The 26,021-nt window shown below is 38.6% G+C and overlaps 4 protein-coding genes across 4 annotated transcripts; 2 read left to right on the forward strand and 2 right to left on the reverse strand.

The window, feature by feature from the left end:
* The first annotated feature begins 146 nt into the window (after window positions 1-146).
* si:ch211-140b10.6 (protein POLR1D-like) lies at window positions 147-4,214 on the forward strand. Its single transcript, XM_042510637.1, has 3 exons — window positions 147-285; window positions 756-830; window positions 3,198-4,214. The coding sequence occupies exons 1-3, from the start codon at window positions 260-262 to the stop codon at window positions 3,544-3,546; spliced, it is 450 nt and encodes a 149-aa protein (XP_042366571.1). The 5' UTR covers window positions 147-259; the 3' UTR covers window positions 3,547-4,214.
* Window positions 4,215-6,194: 1,980 nt separating this feature from the next.
* On the forward strand, window positions 6,195-10,758 carry pdx1 (pancreatic and duodenal homeobox 1). Its single transcript, XM_042510598.1, has 2 exons — window positions 6,195-6,615; window positions 10,067-10,758. Exons 1-2 carry the CDS (start codon window positions 6,228-6,230, stop codon window positions 10,450-10,452), a joined length of 774 nt encoding a protein of 257 aa, XP_042366532.1. The 5' UTR covers window positions 6,195-6,227; the 3' UTR covers window positions 10,453-10,758.
* A 73-nt stretch (window positions 10,759-10,831) lies between these two features.
* On the reverse strand, window positions 10,832-11,825 carry urad (ureidoimidazoline (2-oxo-4-hydroxy-4-carboxy-5-) decarboxylase). Its single transcript, XM_042510599.1, has 2 exons — window positions 11,626-11,825; window positions 10,832-11,532 (listed from the first exon to the last, which is right to left on the reverse strand). The coding sequence occupies exons 1-2, from the start codon at window positions 11,804-11,806 to the stop codon at window positions 11,183-11,185; spliced, it is 531 nt and encodes a 176-aa protein (XP_042366533.1). The 5' UTR covers window positions 11,807-11,825; the 3' UTR covers window positions 10,832-11,182.
* A 1,682-nt stretch (window positions 11,826-13,507) lies between these two features.
* On the reverse strand, window positions 13,508-25,924 carry flt3 (fms related receptor tyrosine kinase 3). The gene is made up of 24 exons (XM_042510568.1): window positions 25,831-25,924; window positions 25,089-25,171; window positions 23,828-23,979; window positions 23,620-23,744; window positions 23,405-23,516; window positions 23,142-23,281; window positions 22,749-22,927; window positions 22,418-22,556; window positions 22,146-22,323; window positions 21,141-21,241; window positions 20,892-21,006; window positions 20,591-20,793; window positions 20,389-20,501; window positions 20,176-20,308; window positions 19,294-19,398; window positions 19,101-19,211; window positions 18,812-18,965; window positions 18,533-18,645; window positions 18,296-18,417; window positions 17,250-17,372; window positions 17,041-17,152; window positions 16,843-16,942; window positions 15,068-15,173; window positions 13,508-14,959 (listed from the first exon to the last, which is right to left on the reverse strand). The coding sequence occupies exons 1-24, from the start codon at window positions 25,856-25,858 to the stop codon at window positions 14,744-14,746; spliced, it is 3,063 nt and encodes a 1,020-aa protein (XP_042366502.1). The 5' UTR covers window positions 25,859-25,924; the 3' UTR covers window positions 13,508-14,743.
* Window positions 25,925-26,021: the final 97 nt, after the last annotated feature.

Consider the following 26,021-nt stretch of genomic DNA (forward strand, 5'->3'; position numbering starts at 1 on the left):
TAAAGCGCTAAGCCTATTTTTGATTCGTAAAAAAATAACAGGTTAGTGGTGTGAAGATTTTTGTGCCACAAAAAGGCTTGAAAGAGGCTGTTACAAACTATCAGGCACCCGTGAGGAAAGCTAAAAACAAAGGGTCCTTGGCCGAAGGACCTCGCAGACAAGTAAACAAAAAAAAATATGCATGCTAACGTTAATTAACACAGAATCAACGATTTAAGTCGAATTAAGTTTATTTCAGCGTGTTATTTAGCACTACGCGATGTCAGAGGACAATGAACTGGAAAAGTATGTAACCATTTTTCTGTTTATCGTCAGTTTAACAGTTTACGGTGAGCAGTTAGCTGCTTACACTTGTAGCTAGCCTGCTGCCTCCACCGTCGCTCCCCACCATGAGTGAGGAGGGATATTTTTGGTCGACAGCTGTTGTATTTACTGTGTTGTAAGACGAGTGTTGTGGTTGTAAGGAAATCCTGCCACCACTACAGCTACCGGTAGGTGCCTGTGCTGTGTGGCTAAATGTCGGCTAAATACTGATACTCTGCTGATTCAGCAGCTCGGGTCAAACCAGGACACTGTCCCTCATTCACTCACAAATGATTCACTTTCTCCTCTGCATCACTCTGTTTTCATCACTTAATTAAAAAAATATCCTCTTGGCTCCCCCTTGAGGTTCTGTGTCATATTTGCCCTCAACTTCTTCCAATTTCCTTTCTCCACCTGACATATTTTGTATGTTTCTGTATTTATCCGTGCAGGCGCGCAGTGGAGGAGCTCCTGAAGGAGACTGACAGGGCTCGAGTGAGAGCAGAGACCATGGGCCCTGCAGGATGGTGAGCACTGTGTTTTCCATCTCTATCAGCCTGCACATATCTGTCACGTGTGGACATTTGACTGCTCTGCTTATCTCTACTTCACTGGGGCATGTTTTTGTCTTTTAAGTGTGTTTGTTAAGATTTAGTTTGTGTACAGTATATCTTGTATTTAATGCTATAGTCTCAAATGTTTTTTTATGTCCTCAAAAGTAGGGCCAGGCGATATTGCATGCAGATAACATAACAATATTTTTAGGCTGCATTGCGATACACAACATTAATCTTCATATTTTGAAACTTCTCAAAACTACTACTGCAAAGTGCTAAACAAAATACTACTACTATGATAACTAAAATACTGTTACAAAAAGTACAGATATATTTAAGTTAAATAAAGTACAGTAATAAAATAGTAAAATAAAGTACATTGTATAAAGAAAACATCAAGACAATTTTTACTTGATGTTTGCGTTATGTCATTTGATCCACCCTCAGTGAAACCAGCAACAATACAATATATTGGCTACCTCTACTTTACTTTAATGTAGCCCCCAAAATCAGATAAAAACTGCATTTACAATAATACTATATACAAAATCTAAGACAATATTTACACTCATATTACAATATTGAAATAATATCAATGTATTTCCCAGCCCTACTAAAAAGCTACTGTTGTACACAGAAGCTACTCTCTCTAGGGTCTTCAAAAATTTGTTAGTAATGCTACAGTAAAAATGGTCGTCTTATTGTCGTATTGTGGTTCTCACAATGAAACTTAAAAAAGTCTTCATCGGGGTTAAAGAGAGCAAAGACAAACAGGCACAGTCATATATAGTGAACTTACAGCCTGTTGAAGGCTCTAAATTGATCAGTGTGCTTCGATTCTTTCCTCTCCTTTGGAAAGTGTCTGTCTTTGGGCTGAGAGACACCTGATTTGGACACATGCTGTTGAGTGATGCACAGGGAGCCCTGTATCAGCAAGACTTTACAATACCAATAAAAAACACAGCTCTGATTTCAACCAAGGGTGTTAATTATCTCAGTCGCTTAGTCACCATGACCTTTTTAGATGAAAATACATTATGCCTGTTAGATAGCGGCAAAAGAAAGTTACAAATGGCCCCAGTGCATGCTGTTATGACAGGCCCTAGTGCATGCTACTTGCTAGTTTTGGAGTGCGCGCGCGCACGCACACACACACACACACACACACACACACACACAAACACAAACACAAACACAAACACAATTATCACATAATCTGCTACATGGTTGAGGACACATCACTGAGGGCAGCATAGATGCTGATTTCAGCCAAACTGCTGCATTCCTGCTTGGAAGGGGGCCGTCTATGGGCCCGTGAATGTTCATAAAAATGCCATAGTAATATTATTTAGGGAGCTACATTCCTGTGTTGCTATTTTCATTCTTGTCTTTTCTTACTGCAGCTTTTCTGATTAAAAGGTATAGCTGCTCGCTACGCTTGCAGATGAGCTCATCTTGTCTTGATCAGAATTTGCACCTAAACTACCTACATGTCAGTCAGTGTCATGTGTCTTGTCACATGATCATATGAAGACTAGGGGTCGACCGATATTGGTTTTTTAGGGCTGATACTGATACCAGTTACTAGTAGTTAATGACACCCATAACTGATATTTGGAACCAATATGTGTTTACAATAAATGAAAATCTCAATAGTCAATATTTAGAATTCGGAATATAACAAACTCCAGTACAGAACTTTGTTTAAATGCTTTTAGCAAATGTTTTAACAAAATGTTCAACATCATATACAGAAAGTTCCCAACAACTTTTTTAATAAAGTTACGTGAAATTTTAAATAAAAAATGAAATAACTGAAAATAGCTCCCTGAGGTTTTACAAAGTAAAACATTCTCCCATGCTGACACTTTCTTTGCACTTTTTAATTTATTAATCGGTCAATAATCTGTCGACCCCTAATTAAGACTTAATATCAGACATCAACAGGCATATTACCCAGCTGTCCTCATTGTGCATCTCTGTATGACAAAAATAACAAAAAACAAGAAGAAATTATTCATTTCATGGAATAGTTTTCATAGTTTATTTATTAGAAAACCATGACAGAGATTTGTTTATCTTTTCAAGGCCTTATAGAGTAGCAAATAAAAACATTTTTTATTGAACATGAGTATGAACTCGGGTGCATTTCAGAGTTGGCTCAGCACATTGTTGGAGGGCCTACTTTCTCTCTTGGACGCCTCACCACCCCACCCCATGGGTGCCAATGCAGTCTCACTGCCTGCACGGTCTGTATTTACGCCCCTGCTTTTAGAAACCAGTGATGACCCTCTGTAGGTCTCAGATTAAGTGCAACAACTTTCAATTTTCTCTCAGGTTGAAGTGTCCCCTGCGGAGCACCAACAAGCGCTTTCTCCTCAACACCCTGCGCTCCACTGGCCTGCAGCAGCGCACCGGTGAGTCCAGGCATGGACACTCCACGAAGAGAGGGCGTCTGAGGAGCGCGTCCCCGCACAGGAGCCGTGACCGCAGCAGAACACCTCCCAGAGATCACAGGAGTAAAGGAGGCCGCACAGACCATAAACGTCATCATAGGGACAGCTGCAATAACAAAGATAAGAAGCAGGACAGAGACAAAGAGAGGACATACAGGCACAAAGACAACAGAGACCGGAGACATGTGAGGGATGACCAGAGCAAAGACAAAGACAGACTTCATGAATAAAAACTTCTGTCCAGGGGAGAAACTCTGATTTTACAGAGGCCACTCCCTGACCGGGCAGCACAGAGGTGGACACATGAAACTGATCTATGACTAACACACCTCAAAGAACTGCAGACCGAAAGACCTGTTCCCCTGTCCGAGAGGACGTTTTTCCCCCGTTGATGGAGAATGTTCCTCTAAAATCAAACATACTGACAGTTCACTTTTATATAAAACCAGTTTTGTAGTTTATTTGATTCCCTTAAATCGCTCATAAAGCCAACAGTCAATTTTTTTTTTCCCACTTAAATTAGAGCGAATAAACTCTTAAGTGGCAGTTTTAGCCAAAGAAAATTACAAGTTCACAGAAGTATTTTTAAACATTTCCTTGCCACTGGTGGTTTGGTGTGATTCTGTTTCACCTACAGTAGAGGAGGTTTGATTTCAATTATATTCTCATTACCATTCTTCTGTCATTATTCACCAGCCGTAATGTTTACATAGGCCATGCTGCTGTCGCCATTGGGTAAGCACATTTTATCGCGTGTCCAACTCTTTTTTTGACATGTATACACCGGCTATCAGAAACGGTTCGTTTATCAAAGGAGAAAAAAAAAATTGTTTTCCTGACACTCCTACATGTGCTCTTGTGAAGAAGTAGGCTCAGATTAAAAATGATTTAATAAGGATTTAATAACTTTGCAATAATATTAATAATTGTTCACACTGTAAAATCTGACAAATCAATCTAACTTTAAATTATCTTGGAATCCAATTTCCTTGAAAAATGTAAATAAATATTACGTTTAGTCTTGATTTATGTTCATATCTATTTGTTAAGTTTACTTAAATTTTAGCCGTATTAAATTTGTTGATAATGACGTTAGGTGATCAGTGAGCTATGTTTTCTTAAAATGTTTAAGAATGTTCGATTTGACGAGTTTGCAACCAGCAAAAACAGATTTATAGCACAGTAAATTTAGTTTACTAAAGTTGCTAAAACTCAAAAAGATAATTTATTAAACTAGTAGCAACACCTTCACAAAATTAAATAAATTAAACTTAATTTTAAGTGAACTGAACAGTTAGATATGAAATAAACATAAATTAAGACTAATAGTTATATTTACTTAAATTTCACTTTTTTAGATTTTTTAAAAAGTAATATCAAACTGGCAGATTTTGCAGCGCCCTGATTCAACTTACACACACACGTTGAGTTTTAGTGAGGTCACCAGGTCTTCTGGACAACAGATGGACATTTGCTCAAGCGTTGAAAGTGTTGCTGTTTTTATCTTTCCATTTGGCCTCTGTCCATGTGTGTGTGTGAGCTTACACTCTTTTATTGTAGCATTTTATAAACGTGGCAACTGTTATTGTCTTTGCTCGCTCACATATATATCGGTTATATCTACATTTCAAATGCATTACTCCTCGCCGAGGCCATTACAGACAAATTCTGTGTCTGGAAAGTCCCTTAAAATGCGTTTAACGCCTCTCATGCTTCATAAATCACGTTGTCCATCGCCACTGTAGTGGGGAACAGCCTGGGTTAACAGTTTCCTTCCTCTTTGAAACAATGATCAAATATAAACACCATCAAGCCATAGTGCACGGGGTGATTTGTATAGAATCGGTTTACTTGAACTTTATTGGCTGCTGAGTGCCCCATTAAGATACCGTGGAAAGTGCTATAATTGCTTTTGAAGAACTCAGTGCAAATAGTCCCTTGATACACACTATCCAGGTAATAGCCCTGCCTTCCTGTACAATTTACATGAAAAATAGGTAAATCACTCCGATCACGTGGCTCAAACTGTTGCATAAACGCGCAGGTGAGCACGCGGTGATGGTGGAGACACGCTTCACGCGCACGCCCAGTTAATTGAGTTCTGTCGCTCACTCCAGCTTTAATTGGTTTACCACAAGAGCTGCTGTTTAATGGGGCGGACACACACCTGCTAAAGACTAATGGCCAGCAAACATGGCGAAAGTGCAGCGGCTCTGTGTTTGTCACCGCCGAGGGCCGCTCTTGTAGGGCCCACGCGCGCTAAATGGTGTTAAATGATGCATTTGCAGAAGTGTAATGGGTCCGTTTTAAAAGTCAGAAGGGTGTAGACAATTGACAAAAAGCTTGTGGAAAGGTGTTTGAGCTTTTCACCCGAGTTTCCCAGACAACTGTGTCTCCATGCAGGTCTCTTATCTGGCAGGTCAACCGATGTTTGCGCCCATATATCGATTTATCAGAGTGCAAACGGGAGATATATCCATATAAATTGTCGATGACACATTGTTTGAGGACAATTCTGCATGCCCTACAAGAGAAACATGTTTTTATCATGCGATCCAGATCATTAAAGACCTCTGTAACTGTTTTCTGGAGGCAGGGTCTCACTGATTCACCTGTTCCCTCGCTGCTCTGGGTGCAAACACAGGTGGGTGCCAGGTAAACGCTGCAGTATTTACAGAGTGCCATTGATTTACGCGTTCTGTTCAATTTACTGAAAAGTCCCACAAGCTACATAAGATCCCGGTAACTGAGTCTATAGGTCTGCAAACAGTGAAGCCAATGGCTTTGGCGCTGCGGAGTCACATGGTGGCAGAGTGACACACCTGTGAGGAGCCGCACGGGCCTCGCAGTTGCGCCAGAGACGGGTAGAGCAGAAGGATCCACGCCGAGGCACGGCGCAGGTGCGGGAGCCATGAATCGAGAAGATCATTATTACCCTTCTCAGGTTTTTAAAGACTCCTGTGCCTACCAGAGATCGCAGGGGGAGGACTACAGCCACAGCCCGCCGCCCTGCCTCTACATGAGCAGGCAGGTGCACTCCGTCTACACACCGCCGTCCATGGGAGCCTTGGAGCAGGCCAGCCTTCCTGACATCGCCTCTTACAGCCTACCCATGCGGGAGGATCCAGGTGTGCCTCCGCTCCACCATCCTCAGGGGCTCCAGCAGCAGCAGCAGCAGCAGCCTCTCCCGCCGGCTGCAGAGTATGGAGACACGGGGGAACAGAGCAGATATCACCTCCCTTTCCCCTGGATGAAAACCACCAAATCTCACTCACACACCTGGAAAGGACAGTGGGCAGGTAACTCCTCCAAACCGCAACAAACACTGTGAAGTCTGACAAGTTGACCTGACCTAAAATATTCTTAGAAACTGATTCCCTTGAAAAGGAAAAGAAACTGTAACTATTGTTCTTAATTTACGTTTAAAAATATAGCTGTATTTATTTAACTTAGTGAAGTCACTGCAAAGTAAAAGCACCAATTGAAATCTTGCTCTCTCTTAAGTTTTAGCAACTTCAGTAACTTGGTCATCACAAAGAGGATTTTGCTAATAATGAAGTTTGGAGATGCACGAGTTCTGTTTTGTTAACATGTTTAGGACATACAGACTCCTTTTCAACCAGCAGAATCCAGATAAATAGCTCAGTAAACTTGTTTCACTGAAGTTGCTAAAACTTGGAAAGATTGATGCAATTACAATGGTCAATTCTAAGTTGCAACAACTTCACAAAATGAAGTAAATATGACTACATTTTAAGTAAACTTGATTAGATATAATGTCAACATATTTTTTTAGTAAGTAAAATCAACTTGTTAGATTTTACAGTGATCAGTCTATGACATGACTCAAAGATCGTGGAAAATCTACTTCTCAAATCAGCCATTTGTATTTCCCTCTGCTTAATTTAAAATGCAGTTGCAGATTTGTTTACAGCTGTAGTCAAAGCACTAACCACAGTTTGATCTGACTCTTTCTGAGGCCTATAATGACATCATGCTCCTAACACTGTGATCCTGGGTGTTTCAGTTTACCTTGTCACTCAATCTGTAAAAAGCCCGGAAGGTCGGCGCTCGCTTTTGTCAGGCCTTATCATCACAAAAATGTGGGTTTTGTCTATACAAAACATGTTCACAAATGACCGTATCTTAAACCATCAATAGGCTGTATCACACTATAGAGTATAGGCTTTAATAATGGGTAATTATGGCTTTTATTTGATGCATTGCGAAAGAAGGCCTATTATATTAAAGTGTATTGTTAGACTTTACATGTTAAATTAAATGATTCAGTCATTTTGGATTCATTTTGCTGTTTGATAAGACTATAACATAAGATTTAATTATAGGCTTATCAAATTTAAGTGTGTTTTCCCATGTAAACGTGCCACTAACTTTCTTCACCTGAAATTCATTTCTTTGGAGGTCTCAGACTTTTCTTATATTAGGGAAGAGTTTCAGACCATTGAACACAGTTTCAACATCAACATCATTGATTCGTTATTACTCTCTTTTTTAAATCACTGATTCCGCGTAAATCCTCCCTTGTGACATTGTAGCCTACTTTTGGTTTATTTTGCGCACAGTTGTTATTGTTGATTAACGTGGAACCCCGTGAAGATATGTCAGTTAAATTACATTTTCATGTAGCATAATTCTTGTAAATTTAAATTTTACTCTTAAAGGCATTTCATTTTAAAGAGGCTGACATGCAAAAAAATACATGGCTACAGAGTGGACGCCAAGGGTCAAAGCTGTCATTCGTACCTTGATAACTTGATAAATAGGCATATCAACAATGGCTTGCATTCACAAAAGACGGTTGCAGTGAAACCTATAGACTAATTGTCTATTATAGGCTAATTAAAATACAGCTAAAATATATCTCACCGCTAAGGCATCGTCTTAATTTAATTGTCAATATAAATCAACTAAAAATAAATTTCTAGAGAGAAAGAAACATATTTTTAATGTCACATTATGCACTTGTGTGTCCCGCTGCTGTACTTTATACTACAGCTAAGCTATTCGTTAATTGATTTGAGGTTTGTTGGCATAAAAAAAATTGCGACGATTTAAAGCAATGACGCATTACTAAAAATACAAACTGCAAAAGGCAGAATAAGCTTATTTTGGTCAACTCATACTTAAAATATGTTTCTGGAATAAAGATGTTTTTGCACGACCGTGATGAAATTTTGAGGCCATCAGTGAGACTAAACGGTGGTCCTCATCAGATTGAGGACTCCCAGTGTCCGCGGAAAAGACAACCACGGGGTCCTAGAAGGCTCTAGAAATGAGGAGTAATGTTGTGGGTTTATAGCCTTTAAAAAGTTATGCTTCTTGTTTCATTCTCACCGTCGTTGTCCTTAAAAAACAGACTGCAGAAGTCCAGCTATAGGGGGAAAAACACCTGTGCGTAAAAGTCTCCGTGGCTGTTTTGTGGTTTAAAAACGATACATGTCCCTGAAATCAGCCATAGCGTGTCATCATATCACCTGTTGCTTTTTAAACTCGGAATAAGAAATTAGATGGTAATTTTGTGGGTAAATCTCAAACAGCCTAATTGTGAATTCCTGGTTACATTACAAGTGTATAAATGTTTATTTTACTGGCTATCAGAAGACAAATATGCACTGTGGTTTCTGCAGGTACCTGCTAGAGAGGTCAAAATCGAACCCATGCACTTTTAATAAGCCCTGTTGTTAGTCTTTAAAGTCATTTATAATAAGAAAAAGGAAATTCTCTTCATGATAATTAATACGATTATTTTTAAATGACTTCGTTTGAGATTTAGCCCAAAGAAACAACACTGTGCAATGTGACAAGTTGATTTTACTTCTTCTGTTTTTAATCTAGGAAACTCATTGCCTTGAAAATGTAAGTAAATGTAACTATTAAACTTAATTCATGTTAATTTTATATCTACTTGTTTAGTTTACTTGAAGTTTAGTTACATTTACTTAAATTCATAATGTTGTTGAATCTTAAAAATGACAATGTAATTAAATCAGTCTTTTCAAGTTTTAGTAACTGCAGTCACTGTGTAATGTATCTGTATTGTGCTGCTAGTGAAGTTAATCATATTTGCATTCTCTTAAACATGTAAATGAAACAGGACTCACAAATCTACCACTACCATCTTTGGCAAAATCCCCTCAGTCATGATCCAGTTAAGTCAAACTAACTTGGTTTACAGATGTTGCAAACACCCAGAAAGAACAAGGTAATGTCGTTGTGTTCAGATGCTTTTTACAATCTGTGTGGCAAGAAAATCAATAATAATTATAATAATAAAATAGTAAAACATGACAAGAAAAATGCCTTAAAATTACCATTAAAGAAAGAATGACTAAAAAAAGGAAAACTAAAGTCTAGAAAACTATATTTAGAATTACAATTAAATCTTTTAAATTATGTTACAGGAAAAAAATATGTATTCTTTTGCACTGGTGAATTTTCTTGTTTGTTTTTCATTTTTGCAAACTTTCTTTTTTTTTTATATTTTCAGATAATTTCCTTGTATTTATTTAGGCTATTTATTTCTTTTAACTGATTTATTGCAAAGTTTTGGTTCATGCCACTTAAAGGTGTTCATTGCCTTCTCTCCATCTCTTTGCAACAAAAAAATCAAACCGATTTGTCAAGGTCTCAAATGGTAAGATCAACTTGTCAGATGTTACAGTGTCATAATAAACTTTCAAATAGCTTTTATTAAAAACGTGAGGACATTAAATCTCTGTTTGCCTCCAGGACCGTACGTGATGGCTGAATCAGAGGAAAACAAGCGCACGAGGACTGCCTACACGCGCGCCCAGCTGCTGGAGCTCGAGAAGGAGTTCCTATTCAACCGCTACATCTCGAGGCCGCGGCGCGTGGAACTGGCTCTGACCCTGAGCCTCACCGAGAGACACATCAAGATCTGGTTTCAGAACCGGCGCATGAAGTGGAAGAAGGAGGAGGACCGCAGGAGGGCGAGGGGGGCCGACCCGGACCAGGACTCCTCTATCACCTCTGGGGACCAGGGGGAGGCCGCGGGAGGGGTCACCTCTTCCAACGGACCTCTCAGCAGCTCACCTCCTGTGTCCCCACTGCACGCTCACTCCCTCTCCTCAGCTGGGGCCAGAGAGCCCGCATAGAGACCGGGACTTAGACTCATACCGAGAGGGGTTCATTTTTTGTTTATTTTGATGGAAACACAAATGGAAAAAGACTTAAAATCCACATTTTAAGGCAGTCCCATTGAGAGGATTGGTATTTTTATGGATCCTTTAAGACAGTGGTTCCCAACTAGTGGGTCGCGGTTTAAAAGTGGGTCGCAAGTCCTCTCTGAATGGACCATAAGTGACTCAAGTTTGTGAAAAACCGGCTACAAAAGAAAAAGAAAGAAAGAAAGAAAGACATCGCCCGACTTCACAGCAAATGTAGTGCAGCCAAAAATATTTGTCTTTCAAATGTAGTGGAGTCAAAGTAGGCCTAATCACTTTTTAATAAATAGATAAACAAATAATACTCAACTAAAGTACAGGTACTTAAATACTCAATTACAGTACCTAAATAAATGTACTTGTTACTGTCCATCACTGATAATATCTGACACAAAGAAGCTCATGAATGTATATATGTGTTAATGACTATTTAGTATGTTTTTGATGGCCACTTGTATATATTTTAGGCAGCATAAATTGTTAAATTACAATTGAGATACATTTTATTGAAGAATTCATTGTGCGGTATGATGCATGAATAACACCCAAAATAAATTTGGAATAAAGTACATATCACAGTCTATACATACCCTGGAACAATGACAGTCTTAACGTGGTTACACAAAGGAAAAATACTATATAAACTCCAGTTATCAGAAGTTCATAACTTGTTAGGAGGGTCAGTAAGCACGACACCTTGAAGGCGCAGGCGACATATCTTCTTCACCTCCTCGATGCCGCGCGCCCTCTCCACCGCGCGCTCGTTCTGAACGCGCGCGGACAGCTGCTGTAATATGTTGGCCTTGTCGTTCATCCGGGCGCAGATGACAAACGGGAACCCGAAGCGCTCCTTGTACTCCTTGTTGAGCCGGCCCATGCGCGAGGCTTCCGCGCAGGTCAGCGCGTCCATCCCAGCTCCTGCCTGCTCCTCGCGCGACTCCCGGGTCAAGGTTCCGCTCTGGAGGTCCCTGCCCGCGAGGTCCGGGTGACACCTGAGGATACCCTCCTTACCTGCACACAAACACAGACTGATTATTGCATTCGTTATATTATCGGCAGCATTCTCTAAAACAGCCACCTAAAATTTGACCAAATGTTTCTCACCTGATTCTGGGAGAGCATCAATGAATTCACTGATTGCAGCCTCTAAAGCACTCAAATTTAAGAAGGGACGCTGCGACCACACAGCAGCAGTTATAATGGGACATTTCTCCACCACATTTCCCAAAATATTAACAAAATCCTCATAAGACAGAGCATTTACTGTGGCGATGTCCATGTTCATGTGGGGACTCTTCAGCAGTTGTGTAGACCTTTGGACCAGATTTTGCAATATGGGTGAATGCACTTTTGGACACACAAAACGAGGCCCCTGTGCCTGGCTGTGGTTAATATGTTCTTTTTCAACGGCAACTAGAAATACCAAAGATGAGTTTTCTGAAGACTTTAAAGGTCCACTGTGCAGGATTTAGTGGCATCTAGTGGTGAGACTGCAAAACCGAAAATTTCTCCGCTGTGCCAACCCTGTAGGTGAACTACAGGTGGCCGAAGTAAGAACGTTAAAAAGAGGATGACCCTATTTTTAGCCAGTGTTTGATTTGTCTGTTCTGAGCTACTGTAGATATTAGATACTGTAGATCATATGTTTTGTGCCTATTTATAGCCTTTAAAAGAGGCATTGGCAACTGTAGTCCCCTCTGCAATTTGTGAGATCTTTATTTTCTATCCAGTTTCATGCTCCTTATTATAAGCTGCAGAATAAAAAAGTAAAATAAGCTTAGCTCCCACTGAGGGAAATTGTTTACAGTTTACAAAAGTGAAAAGGGTTTGTTCAAGGCAAAAATAAATATATAAAAAAGATGCACCAGTAGCCCCTCGATAGGGAGAATATATTAAAACATTTATAACAAGGCCCTATAGAATGACTGTAGGCCTATTTGTACCACCTATCACACTCAGAGGGAGGAAATGATTTTTTCAAATCATTTACAGACAAAAGACCCAACTGTGTTCATTAGTTAGGTATGTTTTACTGTGTTGTGTTACTTTTGAACAACATTAGCTTATTCACACATGTTCACACCATCTGCATCAGCAGAATACCAAGGTAAATGAGTACATCCAGATACAACCGGACCCTTCAGGTAAACAGGTAAACATAATATGGCACTTCCTGTATTTCTGCTTTCTCTCACTGCTCAGAGATGGCAAAACTACAACCCCTGCTGTCCACAGTCTACACTTACAGCAGGATATTTATTTATGGGGATTACTACTTGCAGCGGTCAAATGTAACTGAGTACATTTAGGTATAAATTCAATGCACTAATTCTCTATTTGAGTATTTTGATTTTATGCGACTTTGTTCTACCTACTACAACTCACAGGCAAATTTTGTTCCCTACTACATTTGTCTGATGGCAAAATATGTCTGATTTCAAATAACATTTTTTTCCATATGCTTTCTGTCCTGTGATAATCATGAGTAAGCTAGTATACAATACAAACAAGTTGTATGAATGTGTGCTTAATATGACTATTTACCATATAACTGTATATATTGTAGGCAAGGGATACTCAAGTTCCTTTGGACCACTTTTGCAAAATGACAGCCCCATACATGAGTTAAGGATTTTAGGACATTTCTAAGATTTTAGGACATTTCCAGGATTTCTTGGATTTCAGGACATATTTAGGATTTAGTGTGTTTTTTTTTTTTTTTTTAGGATTTTAGGACATAAGGGGCTAAGCTATGTTGGCACCTCACAGGCACTTGTTTTGACAAACAAGTTCTGTTTTTACACTATTTTATGTACTCTGGCACCTTATGTATTCTAAAAGTACAAAAACAATTCCCAGTGTCAATCATTTTGTTTTTCTTGTGAACTGGAGCTACCTGGCAGCCTGTACAGGGCCAGATTTGGCCCACGGGCTATAAGTGGAGCATCACTGTTTTAGACTGTAATATGTAAACTGTTACATTAGATTTACAACATATTTTTTTTATTGAAGAATTCCAAGTACAGTATAATGCATGAATGACACACAGAATACATTTGGAATAAAGTAAATATCACAAATTACACACCTGTAAACAATGGCAATCTTTATACCCGCATGATTAAACTGGCAAAGGAGAAATACATTTTAAATTCCAGTTATTTAGGTTCACATGTTGTTGAGCGTGTCAGAGAGCATGAGACCTTGAAGGCGTGGCTTCCTGGTGCTGGAGCTCTGCATGCACACCTGCTGCACACTCCACTCTCATCAACAGCAGCTTAAAAACCTTGGACTCTCACTTCCATGCTGCCAGATTGTTTCTGCTCCTCAGTGTCCCTCATTTCACGGAGCTCCAGCGCCTTGGCCGCACGCCGCAGAGCCTATCACCGCCGGTGGCTCCAACCACAGCTCCTTTAGTGCCGTAAGCCACACAGTTTTCACTCCAGCCTCTCACCACCAGCCTTAGCTTCACTGTGATCTGCCTGCTTCATCCACCAGCAAAACTCAACAATAAATCCTTTTTTCCCCTTGTCTAGTGGGCTTGCTCTTGGGCCGGTGTAAAATCACAGTAAACCGCTACAAAAAGTCCCTTTTTGACTGAACTTTTGACAAATCAGACACATACAGCTGACCTACACTGTTTCTCTGTGTAAAGTACATTTTATTGCAGGCATAATGCTGAAACAAACACAAACAAAGAAACCTAATACAAAATCCTCTAAAATATTTAAAATATGAAGGCTTGTTTTGAAAAAATATAGAAATGTGTACAAAAATTTGGTTTAATAATGCCGACATAACATAAGAGACCACAATGGAAAAATAACTGTAATTTTTCAAAGCATAATAATATATTTATGATATGTACAAGATAAAACCTAAAACCAAAATTTGATAAGTTGCTACAATATGTGGGCCTAATGCAAGAAAAAAGGAAAAAAGTTCAACTCCATATTCTTAAGTCCTGAGAATATTTAGGATCCATTTAGGGATTTTTAAATGTATTTTTAGCTGCACAAAAAAAAGTTACAAAATCAGTATTTACAGTTAAATCACAGTTTTACAGAACATATAATTCATTTGAAATCCATATGCATAATATTCAAACAGAATATAAAGCAAGTGCATTCTACTGTCACTCTCGAGATAATTATGATGAAAAAATCTTAACTCTTATTATAGATGTAGATAAATGGGTTTGAATATTTACATTAATTGATGATCACTCTGCCTTAGATGGCTTCACGAGCTTCTCCTCGTCTGCTACAGCATCTGAGTTGGACACCTCTGCTTTGCTTTCATCAGTAGTATGGGTTCGACAGTAATCATTGGCTGACTGCGTCTTGTTCTCGTTCTGCTTTGTCAAGGCGGAAATGTCCAAAACGGCTGGTGCATTCTGATAGTCGCTGGATGTTTGATCAAGCATGTTTTGGTAGAGCTGAGAGAGGAAGGATATACTTGTAGATCAGATACAATATTACATGTCTGTTCAGCTGTGAAGGTGAAAAAGATAAGACAAATAGGCTATTTTTAATGAAAGGCCTACCTTCTCCTCTCTGTCTGTCAGCTGATCACACATGAAAGACACCAGTTTGGAGAAAGATGGTCGGCTGCAGGGATCCAGAGCCCAACACTTACACATCATCCCATACCTGGAGGACAAAGTCATGGAGGAAAAGTCATGAAATACATTCCTGTATTTAGATTCTTAGTTTTTATCAGTAATATAGTCAAAGGTGGCTGCGCTACTGTATTTGTGTGGTCTTGAAGACAGTGGTGGAAAAGATCCTTAAGTGAAGGTATCAATGCAGCAATCTACTAATACTTGTAACGTGTAAAATTTTTGCACTCAAAATTCAACTTTAGAGGAATAACATGTAAGTATTGTTATCATAATTGACTTAAAGCATGAAAGGAACTGCAAAAGGCCAATTTCAAAGTATAACTGGATAACTGTTATTTTTCTAGTAATGTGTAAGCAGATTGTTGTTAATATTGTAGCTGGTCAAAGTGGAGTTTAACTTTTAACTATTAACTATATCAATCTCGAACGGCAGAAAGACTCTAATCGGAAACATGGAGTCAACAGGTATCAGACACTTAAATTTAATGTTTTTCAGACCTTTTCAAGATTATTTTAGACCAGATATAAAGTTCATATCTGGACAAATTGTGAATTGCGAATATAATGTGGTCCTGTGAATGAGCGGATTATGAGCCAGCGGGCCACTAGGCACAGACATGTAGAAGACCCCATCACCACTCCTAAAAAAGAGGAAGGCACTCAGACTCTGTAGTTGTTTAACCTCTTTTTGTTGTTGTTTTCTTGTCTCTTTGTAATCATCACTACACATCTCTGAGTTTTTGTGTCTCTTTGTGGTAATTTTGTGCCTGCAATTGTGTTGCAGGTGATGGCCAGCAAAGTCCCTGACTCTTCGGGCCCCTGTGCTTGTGCCCGGTAGGCCAGTCCGTTAATGCATCCCTGGTCCCGTGAAGAGGTAGGTTTTTATGTAAGAATATGTTTAAGTGCAATAGGGTAAAAAAAAAAAAAAACCCAAACAATGGACAATTAGTGGTAGGTTTTTGATTTGAAACATCAGAAATATGATTTTTTTATGCAGAAGAACTTGGCTCATTTCAACAAAATTAAATTAAATAATAAAAAATAAAACTTTAATAAATAATAAATTAAACTTGATAAAATGTTTGTAGCAATTTACTTGAAAATAAATTTTAATTTTTTTAAAGACCTGCAAACACCTGGTTATACATTTCTTAGGTCTAAAAACCTAGACTTTAAACAAGTAAAAATGTCTTTTAGCGTAATTAGTTCAACCTGCTTTTATTCATATGACCCTGTCAACAAAACTAACTAGACTGTCTGAATTGAAACTTGATTTTTTTTACTTGATTTGCATTGGAAACAGGCTGGAATATTTTTACCACACAGTTGGATCTCACTTTTTTTGTATTGAAGTAACTAATGTTCTTAAATAACTGTAGCAGTGTAAGAAGACCAGTATGTCACTCTGAAATGTGATGACATTAAAGCAGAAAATAGCAATAGCAAACAGTCAAGTAAAGTTCAAGCACCTCAAAATTGAGTTAATGCTTGTAGATAGGCTCCTTTACTCCACTGCTTGGATATGTTGCCATTCACTGAAAAATGTTTTCCGGCATGTATATTTATACTGTCTTTTATAGATTTCACTGCTATTATTAACTGTAATTGTGCAAATGATTCAAATATCAACTTTATCATGACACTGTCATTATAAATCAACTGAAATACTGAGTTGCATACAGACAAAAGACACCTACACAGCCTCACTGGCGTAGTACGGACACTCCATCTTAAATCCTCTCTCAATCATTGAATAGAACGTGTGATCCACCTTCATGCCCGGGTACGGAGTAACACCTGGAGTCACACAGAAAGAGTTGATGTTAATCATTGATCATGTGCTTGTTCTTAATTTTTTTAATGCACTGCTCACAGAGAGTGCTGGCAAAAGCTACCAAGTGAGAAGATCTCCCAGAGCAGAATGCCATAAGCCCAGACGTCACTCTTCATGGTGTAGATCCCCTGAAAGGTGCTCTCTGGTGCCATCCACTTCACTGGCAAACGCACCTGCAAAGCCACGTCACCCACAAAATGTGTGAGAAGTAATAAAATATACATGCATAATGATACAGAGGATGCTGTAAAATCAAATCATGTGACATACATTTCCTCTCACAACGTAGTTTGAGTCATTGTCGATGTCCCGGGCCAGTCCAAAGTCACCGATCTTCACCAGTCTGCCCTTTGTCACTAAGACGTTTCGAGCTGCCAGGTCTCGGTGGATACACTGCAGACACACAGGACAAATGATCAGGACATTTAGTTCAATCACAACACACATAACCCACAGTGACCAAGCCTGTGACTTCAGTTTGACATGTAAAGAGTTTGCGTTTATTGCTGACATGTCAGTTTACTGGCTCGGCATGCGATTTTGCATTTGTGCTTTTAATGTCCATACATATCTGTCTAAAACAGACCAGTAAAAAGAGAAACAAAAGGTTAGGAAAATTTGCAAAAATGTTATTTAATATCTACAAGCCAACGTTGCTTATATTTGAGAACATATGTAAATTTGCAAAATAAAGATTCTTATCATTCAAATTTTGCATTCAAATGTAGTCATTTTAAAAAAAAATCAATTAATTACTTAAGCAATCTAATGATAGCTAATGACCCATGCCCTGTTTTAACCTATGTGAACCAGTCTCTGCCTTCAGGTATGACGTTTAGAGCCCATTGCACCATATTCAATACATTTAAAAATCAATTTATCCCTGTGACAATCAAAAGGATTACCTTTTATTTTTTTTATTTTTTTTATTATCATTGCTGATGTGTTTGCTTCATCTGCTTGAATCAGTGTATTGCTACCTTTTATTTATCGACAAACTCTCATATGCATGTTCCTTTACATGTATTATCATTATTATTATTATTGGTCTATAAAATGCCATACAATACTGAAAAGTGTCCATAACATTTTTATAAAGCAAAAGTTAAGCACTTGACTTTGCTGTGATATATGGATTTCAAAATATAGGCCTGAAGTAAAGTATTTATAATTGTCTTTTGTAAACCATCTATCTGCCAATAAAAAATAAAAAAAGACCTTAATGATTAATCAGTCATCAAAATATTTGTTTCAAGTTCATGTTGATAGATGTAAGTTTAGAAAGATTTGCAGGGTTGTGTCTCTTTGTCTCTTACGTTCTTGGAGGAGAGGAACTCCATGCCTTTGGCCACTTGGTAGGCAAAGCTGAGCAGGTCATCAAAGGTCAGGGTTTGCAGGTCCTCTGTCTGATCGTCTGGGTCTTCGTAGATCGCTGGGTCTGCACATAAAGTTGGACCAGTTAGGATCAACACGGCTCATTGCTCGGACAACTGAAGGTGTTAATATATCTGTTCGATAACATGCATGTTCTGACTTCAGGTGTATTTTTTCACCTTCAAAGCCGTCCATGTCTCCAGAGTAGATGTTGAGGAGGGCGATGTCCTCCTGCCCTCTGGTGGTGGAGCTGTGCATGGGCACGTAATTGTCCACTGCTTTGTCAAGCTCACTGAGGAAACACACACATGCAATGATTGTTATAACAATGTGAAACTTCAAACACACTTTTTCAAAAATGCCTGTACATGTATAGGATCTTTTCATTATGTTTTTAATCCATCCCTTTGCTGCCTTTACAGCCCAATATGCCCCCCCCCCCACTCCAATTTTCGCACCCAGAGCTTTTCCTGGGCTGGTTGTGGTAAATGCTGCTGAATCGGTCTTTGTTGAAAGCATCGGTCACAGACTTGTGGTAGCACTCTCTTTTTGTCTTCAGGTAGTTCAGCAGATCTCCATAACAGCAGTACTGGAAAATCAGGTATATGGGTCCTAGGTAGAAAACAAACAACATATGAGGGCGGTGTCTGAAATCACTAGATGTGTCTCCCTGTCTGACAAACACCACCAACCTATTTGGGATGAAAATAGGGGCAATGAGTGTGTACAAAGTTGTGGTAACTATACCTGACTCTGTGCACGCCCCGAGCAGGTTAACAATGTTGGCATGGTGACCGATGTGAGTCAGCATCTTCAACTCCGACATCAGAGCCTCCTTTTCGACTGTCTGGTGTTTCTCTGCAGCATCAAATGTCATATCAGCTACTGAAAAAACATTACATTTTGCATTTCACTCACGGAATAAATATAAAACACTGACCTTTGAGCATCTTGACGGCCACCTGCTGTGAGACTCCAGGCTTGTTAATGCCATAAGCTGTAGCCTGGACCACCATGCCAAAAGCCCCAGAGCCCAGTTCTTGACCTGGGGAGGACACAGAGACACATACTGACCTTACAGGAAAGCACAACTTTATTGTAAGGAAACTTGGAATAAAACATAAAGAATGCAAGTGGTGGAAAGCAAATAAGTACATTTACCCAAACTGCACTTACTAGTTTACTAAAGATTAAACCAGTGGCACCCAACAACTTAAAGCTTGTGACCCCTTACAAAAGTAGCAGGGTCCAGTTTAGGGCCCCTTGTCATTCTTATGATGTGTATGAGTTGTTAGCAGTCCTACCAAAGAGAAATTTCCCCTCTTAACTTGTCACATGGTTTCATTTACATAACTGTTCAAGGATCCAATAGGGATGTTATCAGCCCATTAAATGGCCACTATCTGATGACCAGATTACAAACCAGCTACATGACCACGGTGTAATCCATGTCATGTCCAGCCTCCTGCATGTTATACGCAGGTGCTAGACCCATTGCCTAAACCAAATTGATTATCTGGAGTAGGTGAGCATGCTTCACACACAGACACTCCCCCGAGATTTATCGTCTCACCCCTGGAGGGGACATTGTTAGAAAAAGTTTGCCTGGAAAACTTTCTGCCAGAGAGGGGTTTCTTGGTTAAGTTCAACAAAAAAAATTTGTAGGTTGGATTAAAATGGATCGATTTCTGTCAGAAAACCTTCTATGATAATATCTTCCATGTGCAGAGGGTGTCCAAACCCTACTTTTTTTATAAATTTTATACATTAATAATTATGCGGTGTTCGTGTTATCATGTCTGATGCTGAGTGAAGTTCATACCCAGTTCCAGGTTCTCACGGGGAAACTCCCATTTCATGTTGTACTCAAAGTCCTTGAAGTTTATGTAGATGTAATCATTGTCGTTGGGTCCAACCATCTGGATTATCTGAAGCTGGGGCTGATACTGGGGTTTCTATTAGAAAAACAAAAGTGGTTGGTAGTATGTCCTCATGCATGTTTGTGTGTGTATGTTTGTAGATGTGTAATACATACCCTCTTTTTGACAAAGTACAACAGCACCACAATAACTACTGTCAAAGCCAGAAGCAGGATCAAACTGCCCACTTTCAGCATCATCAAGCTGCTGTCATCATTTTCTGGACCACCTACAAACAGTAATGAAGGACAAGTTCTTATGACAATCATCAAAAAACAATAATTTCATGATTTTGTAACGTGAAATTGATCTCACTACCTCTGGAGTATTCGGGAGGAGGTAAAGAGTACAGGTACTGAGTTTGGCACCAGGAGCCGACTGAGTTTGTCAGGCAAAACCTTAAATGGTGTCCTTCAACTAGATTTTTGCTCAAAGAGCTTCTGATTGTCTTCTTACAGAGGACATCAGAGTCTGACTGAGAAGAATCAGGGACCTCCTTCCAGGAAAAGTCTGTTTCACAACTGAGACAAAGAGCAGAGACCTGAGGAAATCTGAATCTGTGTGTGTGTGTGTGTCTGTGTGTGTGTACCAGGGCTACATATTTTGACAGTGAGCATACCTCTCATTGGACAAAGAACAAGTCATCCAGGTATAATTTGCTGGCACAAGACTCTCAGTCTCGAAGGTGAAGGTATTATTTGCGTTATTAATCCCGAATTTGAACTGTGGTTTGTCTGAAACAAAGTCAATGTACAATAGGCTTTGCGTGATTTAAAATGTAACTGTAATGTAAGTTTAAAAAGTGATATAATCGTGCAGAAGTTATTTTGATAAATACCAGATGTGCACCAAAAAAAATCTGTCTTACCTACAACACACACTGATATAGTCTTTGTTTCCTTTCGTCCTCCAGCCTCCAAGTGTAGTTTATAATCGCCTGATCTGAGTACGTCACACAACTTCACAGTGCTGCGGAGATAACATTCACATCAAACCATCCAAAAGTCAATACTCCTCATATAATATTATTTCCAAAAGGCTAGTTAGATTATCTATGGAAGCCCAGAGAAGCAAGTGAGGGAAAGAAATCTGGTGATCCTATTACTATTATTACTATTATTACTATTTTAAGTGATAAAAAAATAAATAAAAGTTTGTGGCTTAAGAACAGGTAAAAAATTTATTTTTTTCATCTTTTATTTTAATCATAAAGGGTTGCCTGTTGAAAAATAAAGGTTTAGCATGTGTTTTTTTTAAGATCTTATTATATTTTTAATTTTTTTTAAAAAAAGTTTGATGTTGTAATACTAATTTTGGCCACAAGAGGATGATGTGCACTACTTCTAAATTGGTCAAGAGAATTGATGTCTTGCAAGTTTTAATTTTTCCATGCACTCTCAGCACGACGCACGTTTTGTGTCAGCAGTTATATAATCCTATTGTCAAGTCTTTCTATTATGCTGCAACTGAAAAAAATGCAAACAATTTAAAAAAAAAAATCTTATTTGACCATAAGAACTGAGTGAAAACATTTCCAATAATTAAATACATTTCTAGCGAAAACAAAGTCATGGCAGTAACGCTCTAACACACAATATACAGTTTGTACTTTGTGTTTAGAGTGCATGAAGAACACAACTTTTTTTCACCTGTTTCACAGATAAAAAAAAGGTAAGTTAGAAAAATTTTCTTTTCACCCATTAAAGAGAGATCAGACTTAGAAATTATATTTTTTCTCACTTGTCTTTTAGAGCTTCCGTATTGACCATCAGTATGTAGAAATATACAACACAATTCAGTTCTTTTCCATGACAGTTAATACTGTGCAACATTTTTAGATTTTGGTACCAGGAACATTGCTTCATGCAGCTACCTGTGTTTTGTTACCCAGGTGTCCCTGACACATTTAGTCATAGTTTTCTCAGGAGCTTCCCAGGAACAGATCTCGAGCACAGGGTGGTAGGAAACACTGGCTTGCAAACAGGAGCTGGAGGCGTTCTGAGCTGGTAAGATCTTTGTCTTATCCAGCTGGACGAAGAGGAAACCCTCAGCTGAAGCAACACCAGAATGACATCAGAACAAATGGTACAAACAGGATAAAACATCTGTTTGAAAAAAGAATAAAATAGAATTTGTTTTACTAACCTTGGATATGAATTTCAACAGACTTGTTTTTTTGATTTTCAGTCCTGCAGGTGTACGTGCCTCCGTGATCTACACCAACTGACTCGATGAACAGGTAAGCCATCGCGCTCTCTTCATGAGAGTCATTTTTAATGCAGACCTGGAAGTAAAACATAAGGTTGTTATGATTTAGATAAGAAAAATTTATGATTCATGCCAGTCTTAGACCAAAGAAACAATGAAAGATACAAACATATATTGATAGTTTCCTTGTCTTACAGACATAAAGAGAAATAATCCAGGTTTGTTCTCATAAAAATTGAAAAGAAAATTTCTGTGAGAATTACTGTACCTCATTTTTGACTTTAGAAGGGCATGCTAATGTTTCGGCATCTAGTATTCTGTAGTCAGTCTCCCATACAAGTTGCGTTTCCACGTCCTCTTGTTTTCGGCAGCGAAGAAGTAGAGGCTGACCAGGGCTCACAATCAACTTATAAACCTCATCATTTTGCATGTAGTCACTGTCCATGTCTGGAATACACAGTAAGCCCCCCCCCCCCCAAAAAAAATCACAATTCATTTTTAGCATAATAATTGTTTTCTATGCTATAACTTATAGGCTTTAAACTGCTTTTCCTACAACCTTTTCAGGTAGTTGACATGAAAACTGAGCAAACTATCTTCCATTTGTAGCCATTTTCTATGAATAAATCATCTGTAGGATGAACTTGTAATATTTAACTACCATAGTCATAAAGTTGGGAGCATTCCTGTCCTTCAGCATTAGTAGCACAGCACATCACCCCTCTTTTAGAATATTTACTGCTGGATATTGTGCTCGCCGTCCTTCCACTGCTTGTGGAAACAGCTTTCCCATTAACGTCTCTGTTCAAAAGAAAGAATATTATTGAGAAGGTCCCGCTAATATGAGATTTTTTAATTTAAAAAAACAATCTTACACTGTTATCAGTTACTCTGTATTATGCATACTCATGTTATGCATCTTACCCAGTCCATTCATATGTGGGCATCGGGAGGCCCTCAGACGTGCATGTGAACATAGGGGAACTCCATCGATCATTTGGTTTGTCCAGCGTCAGCTTTGGTTTTGTTGGACGTTCTAAAAACATAATTATTTTAATTGCCATCAACAGAGAGCTTTGTTTGCTGTGTTGAGCACTGACTGATGAGGTGATGAGATATGAGAGAGAGTTGTTACTCACTCATTGCTACATGCAGAGACACGGTCATTGAGGACCTGCTCCCGTCACTAGTTTCACATCTCAGCGTGTACTCCCCCGAATCTGTCTCGGTAAGCCGTGGTAGGATCATGAATTGACTCCCGTTTCTGTTGAGGTTTGAGAAAGAGAGTCAGTTTGATCATTTACATATGATAAAAAGGTAAAACATACTCAGCAGACCATCACTTACACTGTCTTTACTGGGTTTACGCCTCTGATCCATTGGCAGACAGTTTGTTCAGAGAAGTGCTCCAGGGAGATGTTGAGTGTCTTACCGAAATATACCTCAATGCTGACAGAGCCAGATGCATTCAGATAGTCAGCTGGCTCAAAACATGCCACCTGAAAGACAAGGCTCACTTTTTAACCATTGTTCACTAAGTAGCATTTTGATCGCATGGAAATTTGTACAAATGTTACAAAAGCATGCACATTATGAAGTACAGCTATTGCTTGTTTGTGTTTGAATTAGAAGACATCGGCAAGATCAAGTAGCCAACAGATGAATGTTTCCATTTTTGTTACTACAAATTACTTTATTTAAACATTAATGCTGCAATCTATAAAAAGACAGTTTTGATTTGTTATTGCAGTGAAAGCGCAGGTGTTACTCATCCCATGAACAATATGAGGACCCTGAAACTAAAGCAGCTACATGGAATTCAGCTATACTTAATGGCATTTTCTAAATATGTGTTTTTTCGGACAAAAATTAATAACTTTAACTACTCATCTCTCGACTGCTTTTACAGGTGCCATCTTTTTAAAAGGTTACACATAAATGCACATTACAGGACCAACTTTAAACTGAGGAGCAGAAATAAAACAAGCAAATTTAGTCAGCCTTTGCTATTTCCCTCTCTGATGTTTCACAACCTCTTGTTGATCTGCACTTTTGTTTTTCTGTTTCTAAGTGAATAACCAGATCAAGTTGTAGCTTTTGCATTATTTGTCCACCCAATTAACCCAAAAAAGAAGCAGAGGACTTATTTTGACAAAATTAAAGTCATTTGAATTTAAATTGATGGAGAAAATTAACACATTTGTGCATAAAAAATCACCAGAATGCAGGAAATTAAGTGTCTGATGCCCAAAACCCTGTGGTGGAGGACTCATAAAACCCCCGCTTCACATGTCAGGTACTTTTGTTTTGGCTGTTAATATGTTCTCGTGTTTTGAAGCGGTTGGTAATGACATTCATGACAACATGTGTGTGCTGCACAAATGCACTTTGTAAAAAGCAAACATAAAATGACACTTTGATCTGTAAAACCTGCCAGCTACATGTACTATATGTATGTTTACATTCCCTGTGCATTTACTGGAACTTAAAGGAATAACAGGTTCCTTTTGTTTCAGAAATGCACAGTAACAAAGAGGACATGTACAAATATTTATAAATAATTTGAATATTTCTGTTAACTGGCAGTAGGGAACCCTGCAGCTTTTACCTCTTGACTAGGTACACAGGCTTGATGCTGCGCTGCAACGCCATTAGAGCAGTCAAGCTTGACAGCACACAGCAGTAAGACAGCTAGAAAGAGAGAACATATAATTTTATTTCAAATGTTTGTATTCTTTTGTGCATAGCATGAGGCTATTTAAAAAAGGCATTTTAAACAAATATACATGAGAAATGCAACCATAAAAACAAGAAACAATAACTATGTTGTCATGAAAATATGTTAATTGCTTAGTTTATGTCCTTTTGGTGGTTTATTGATCACACAGTATAGATATACAATATACTTATGCTAGACTTTTTTTTTTAAAGCCAATTTTTAAAACCTGATAAATAATTCGCTAATATGGTTACTACAGCACACAAACATACTAAATTTAGTTTTAAAAAATGTTTTATTCCGTTTCAAAGGAGCATTATGTTTACTTTATGTAATAAACAATTTAGTGTCAGCCTCGCGAAACATTTAAATCACTTTTGATTTAAAAGTTCCCCATACTGTATTACTAAACTACAGGTGAATGTCAACATTGAACCAAATATTGCATGATTTAACATTACATTTAGATGTAGACCAACGATTCTTAGTCTCCAAAAATGCAAAATGAAAGATAGTATTTCATCATGTTTGTCAATAAATAAAAAAATAAAAATAGACCGTTTTTTGTCATTCTACCAACACTACCAATAACTCAGACCACAGAAAAGAGACCCGAAAAAGTCTGACTCACCCGCAATCATATTTCTTTGCCCCCGCATCGATGCTGTCTTTCTGTCAATGTCACATACTCATAACCGGGAAAGATCGGCGCGACTTTGATGTACGAAGTGTGCGCAAGTATCTTTTTAAGGAGGGGAAGTGTTACTGAAACTGTGACGTTGTCAGACACGCGTGAGTGCAAATATTCAAGTGTAAGAAAAC

This window comes from Plectropomus leopardus, chromosome 21 (assembly GCF_008729295.1).
Source record: "Plectropomus leopardus isolate mb chromosome 21, YSFRI_Pleo_2.0, whole genome shotgun sequence".
NCBI classification, from domain to species: Eukaryota; Metazoa; Chordata; class Actinopteri; order Perciformes; family Serranidae; genus Plectropomus; species Plectropomus leopardus.

Excerpts from the sequence above, each read along its gene's own strand:
- si:ch211-140b10.6 (XM_042510637.1), top strand. The coding sequence starts at position 260 with ATGTCAGAGGACAATGAACTGGAAAA. Across the intron at positions 286-755 it reads GAGGACAATGAACTGGAAAA|GCGCGCAGTGGAGGAGCTCC; the intron begins GTATGTAACCAT and ends TTATCCGTGCAG. Across the intron at positions 831-3,197 it reads ACCATGGGCCCTGCAGGATG|GTTGAAGTGTCCCCTGCGGA; the intron begins GTGAGCACTGTG and ends ATTTTCTCTCAG.
- pdx1 (XM_042510598.1), top strand. The coding sequence starts at position 6,228 with ATGAATCGAGAAGATCATTATTACCCTTCTCAGGTTTTTAAAGACTCC. Across the intron at positions 6,616-10,066 it reads CTGGAAAGGACAGTGGGCAG|GACCGTACGTGATGGCTGAA; the intron begins GTAACTCCTCCA and ends GTTTGCCTCCAG.
- urad (XM_042510599.1), bottom strand. The coding sequence starts at position 11,806 with ATGAACATGGACATCGCCACAGTAAATGCTCTGTCTTATGAGGATTTT. Across the intron at positions 11,533-11,625 it reads TGATGCTCTCCCAGAATCAG|GTAAGGAGGGTATCCTCAGG; the intron begins GTGAGAAACATT and ends GTTTGTGTGCAG.
- flt3 (XM_042510568.1), bottom strand. The coding sequence starts at position 25,858 with ATGCGGGGGCAAAGAAATATGATTGCGG. Across the intron at positions 21,007-21,140 it reads TATATCAGTGTGTGTTGTAG|ACAAACCACAGTTCAAATTC; the intron begins GTAAGACAGATT and ends ACTTTGTTTCAG. Across the intron at positions 19,399-20,175 it reads CCGTGAGAACCTGGAACTGG|GTCAAGAACTGGGCTCTGGG; the intron begins GTATGAACTTCA and ends TGTCCTCCCCAG.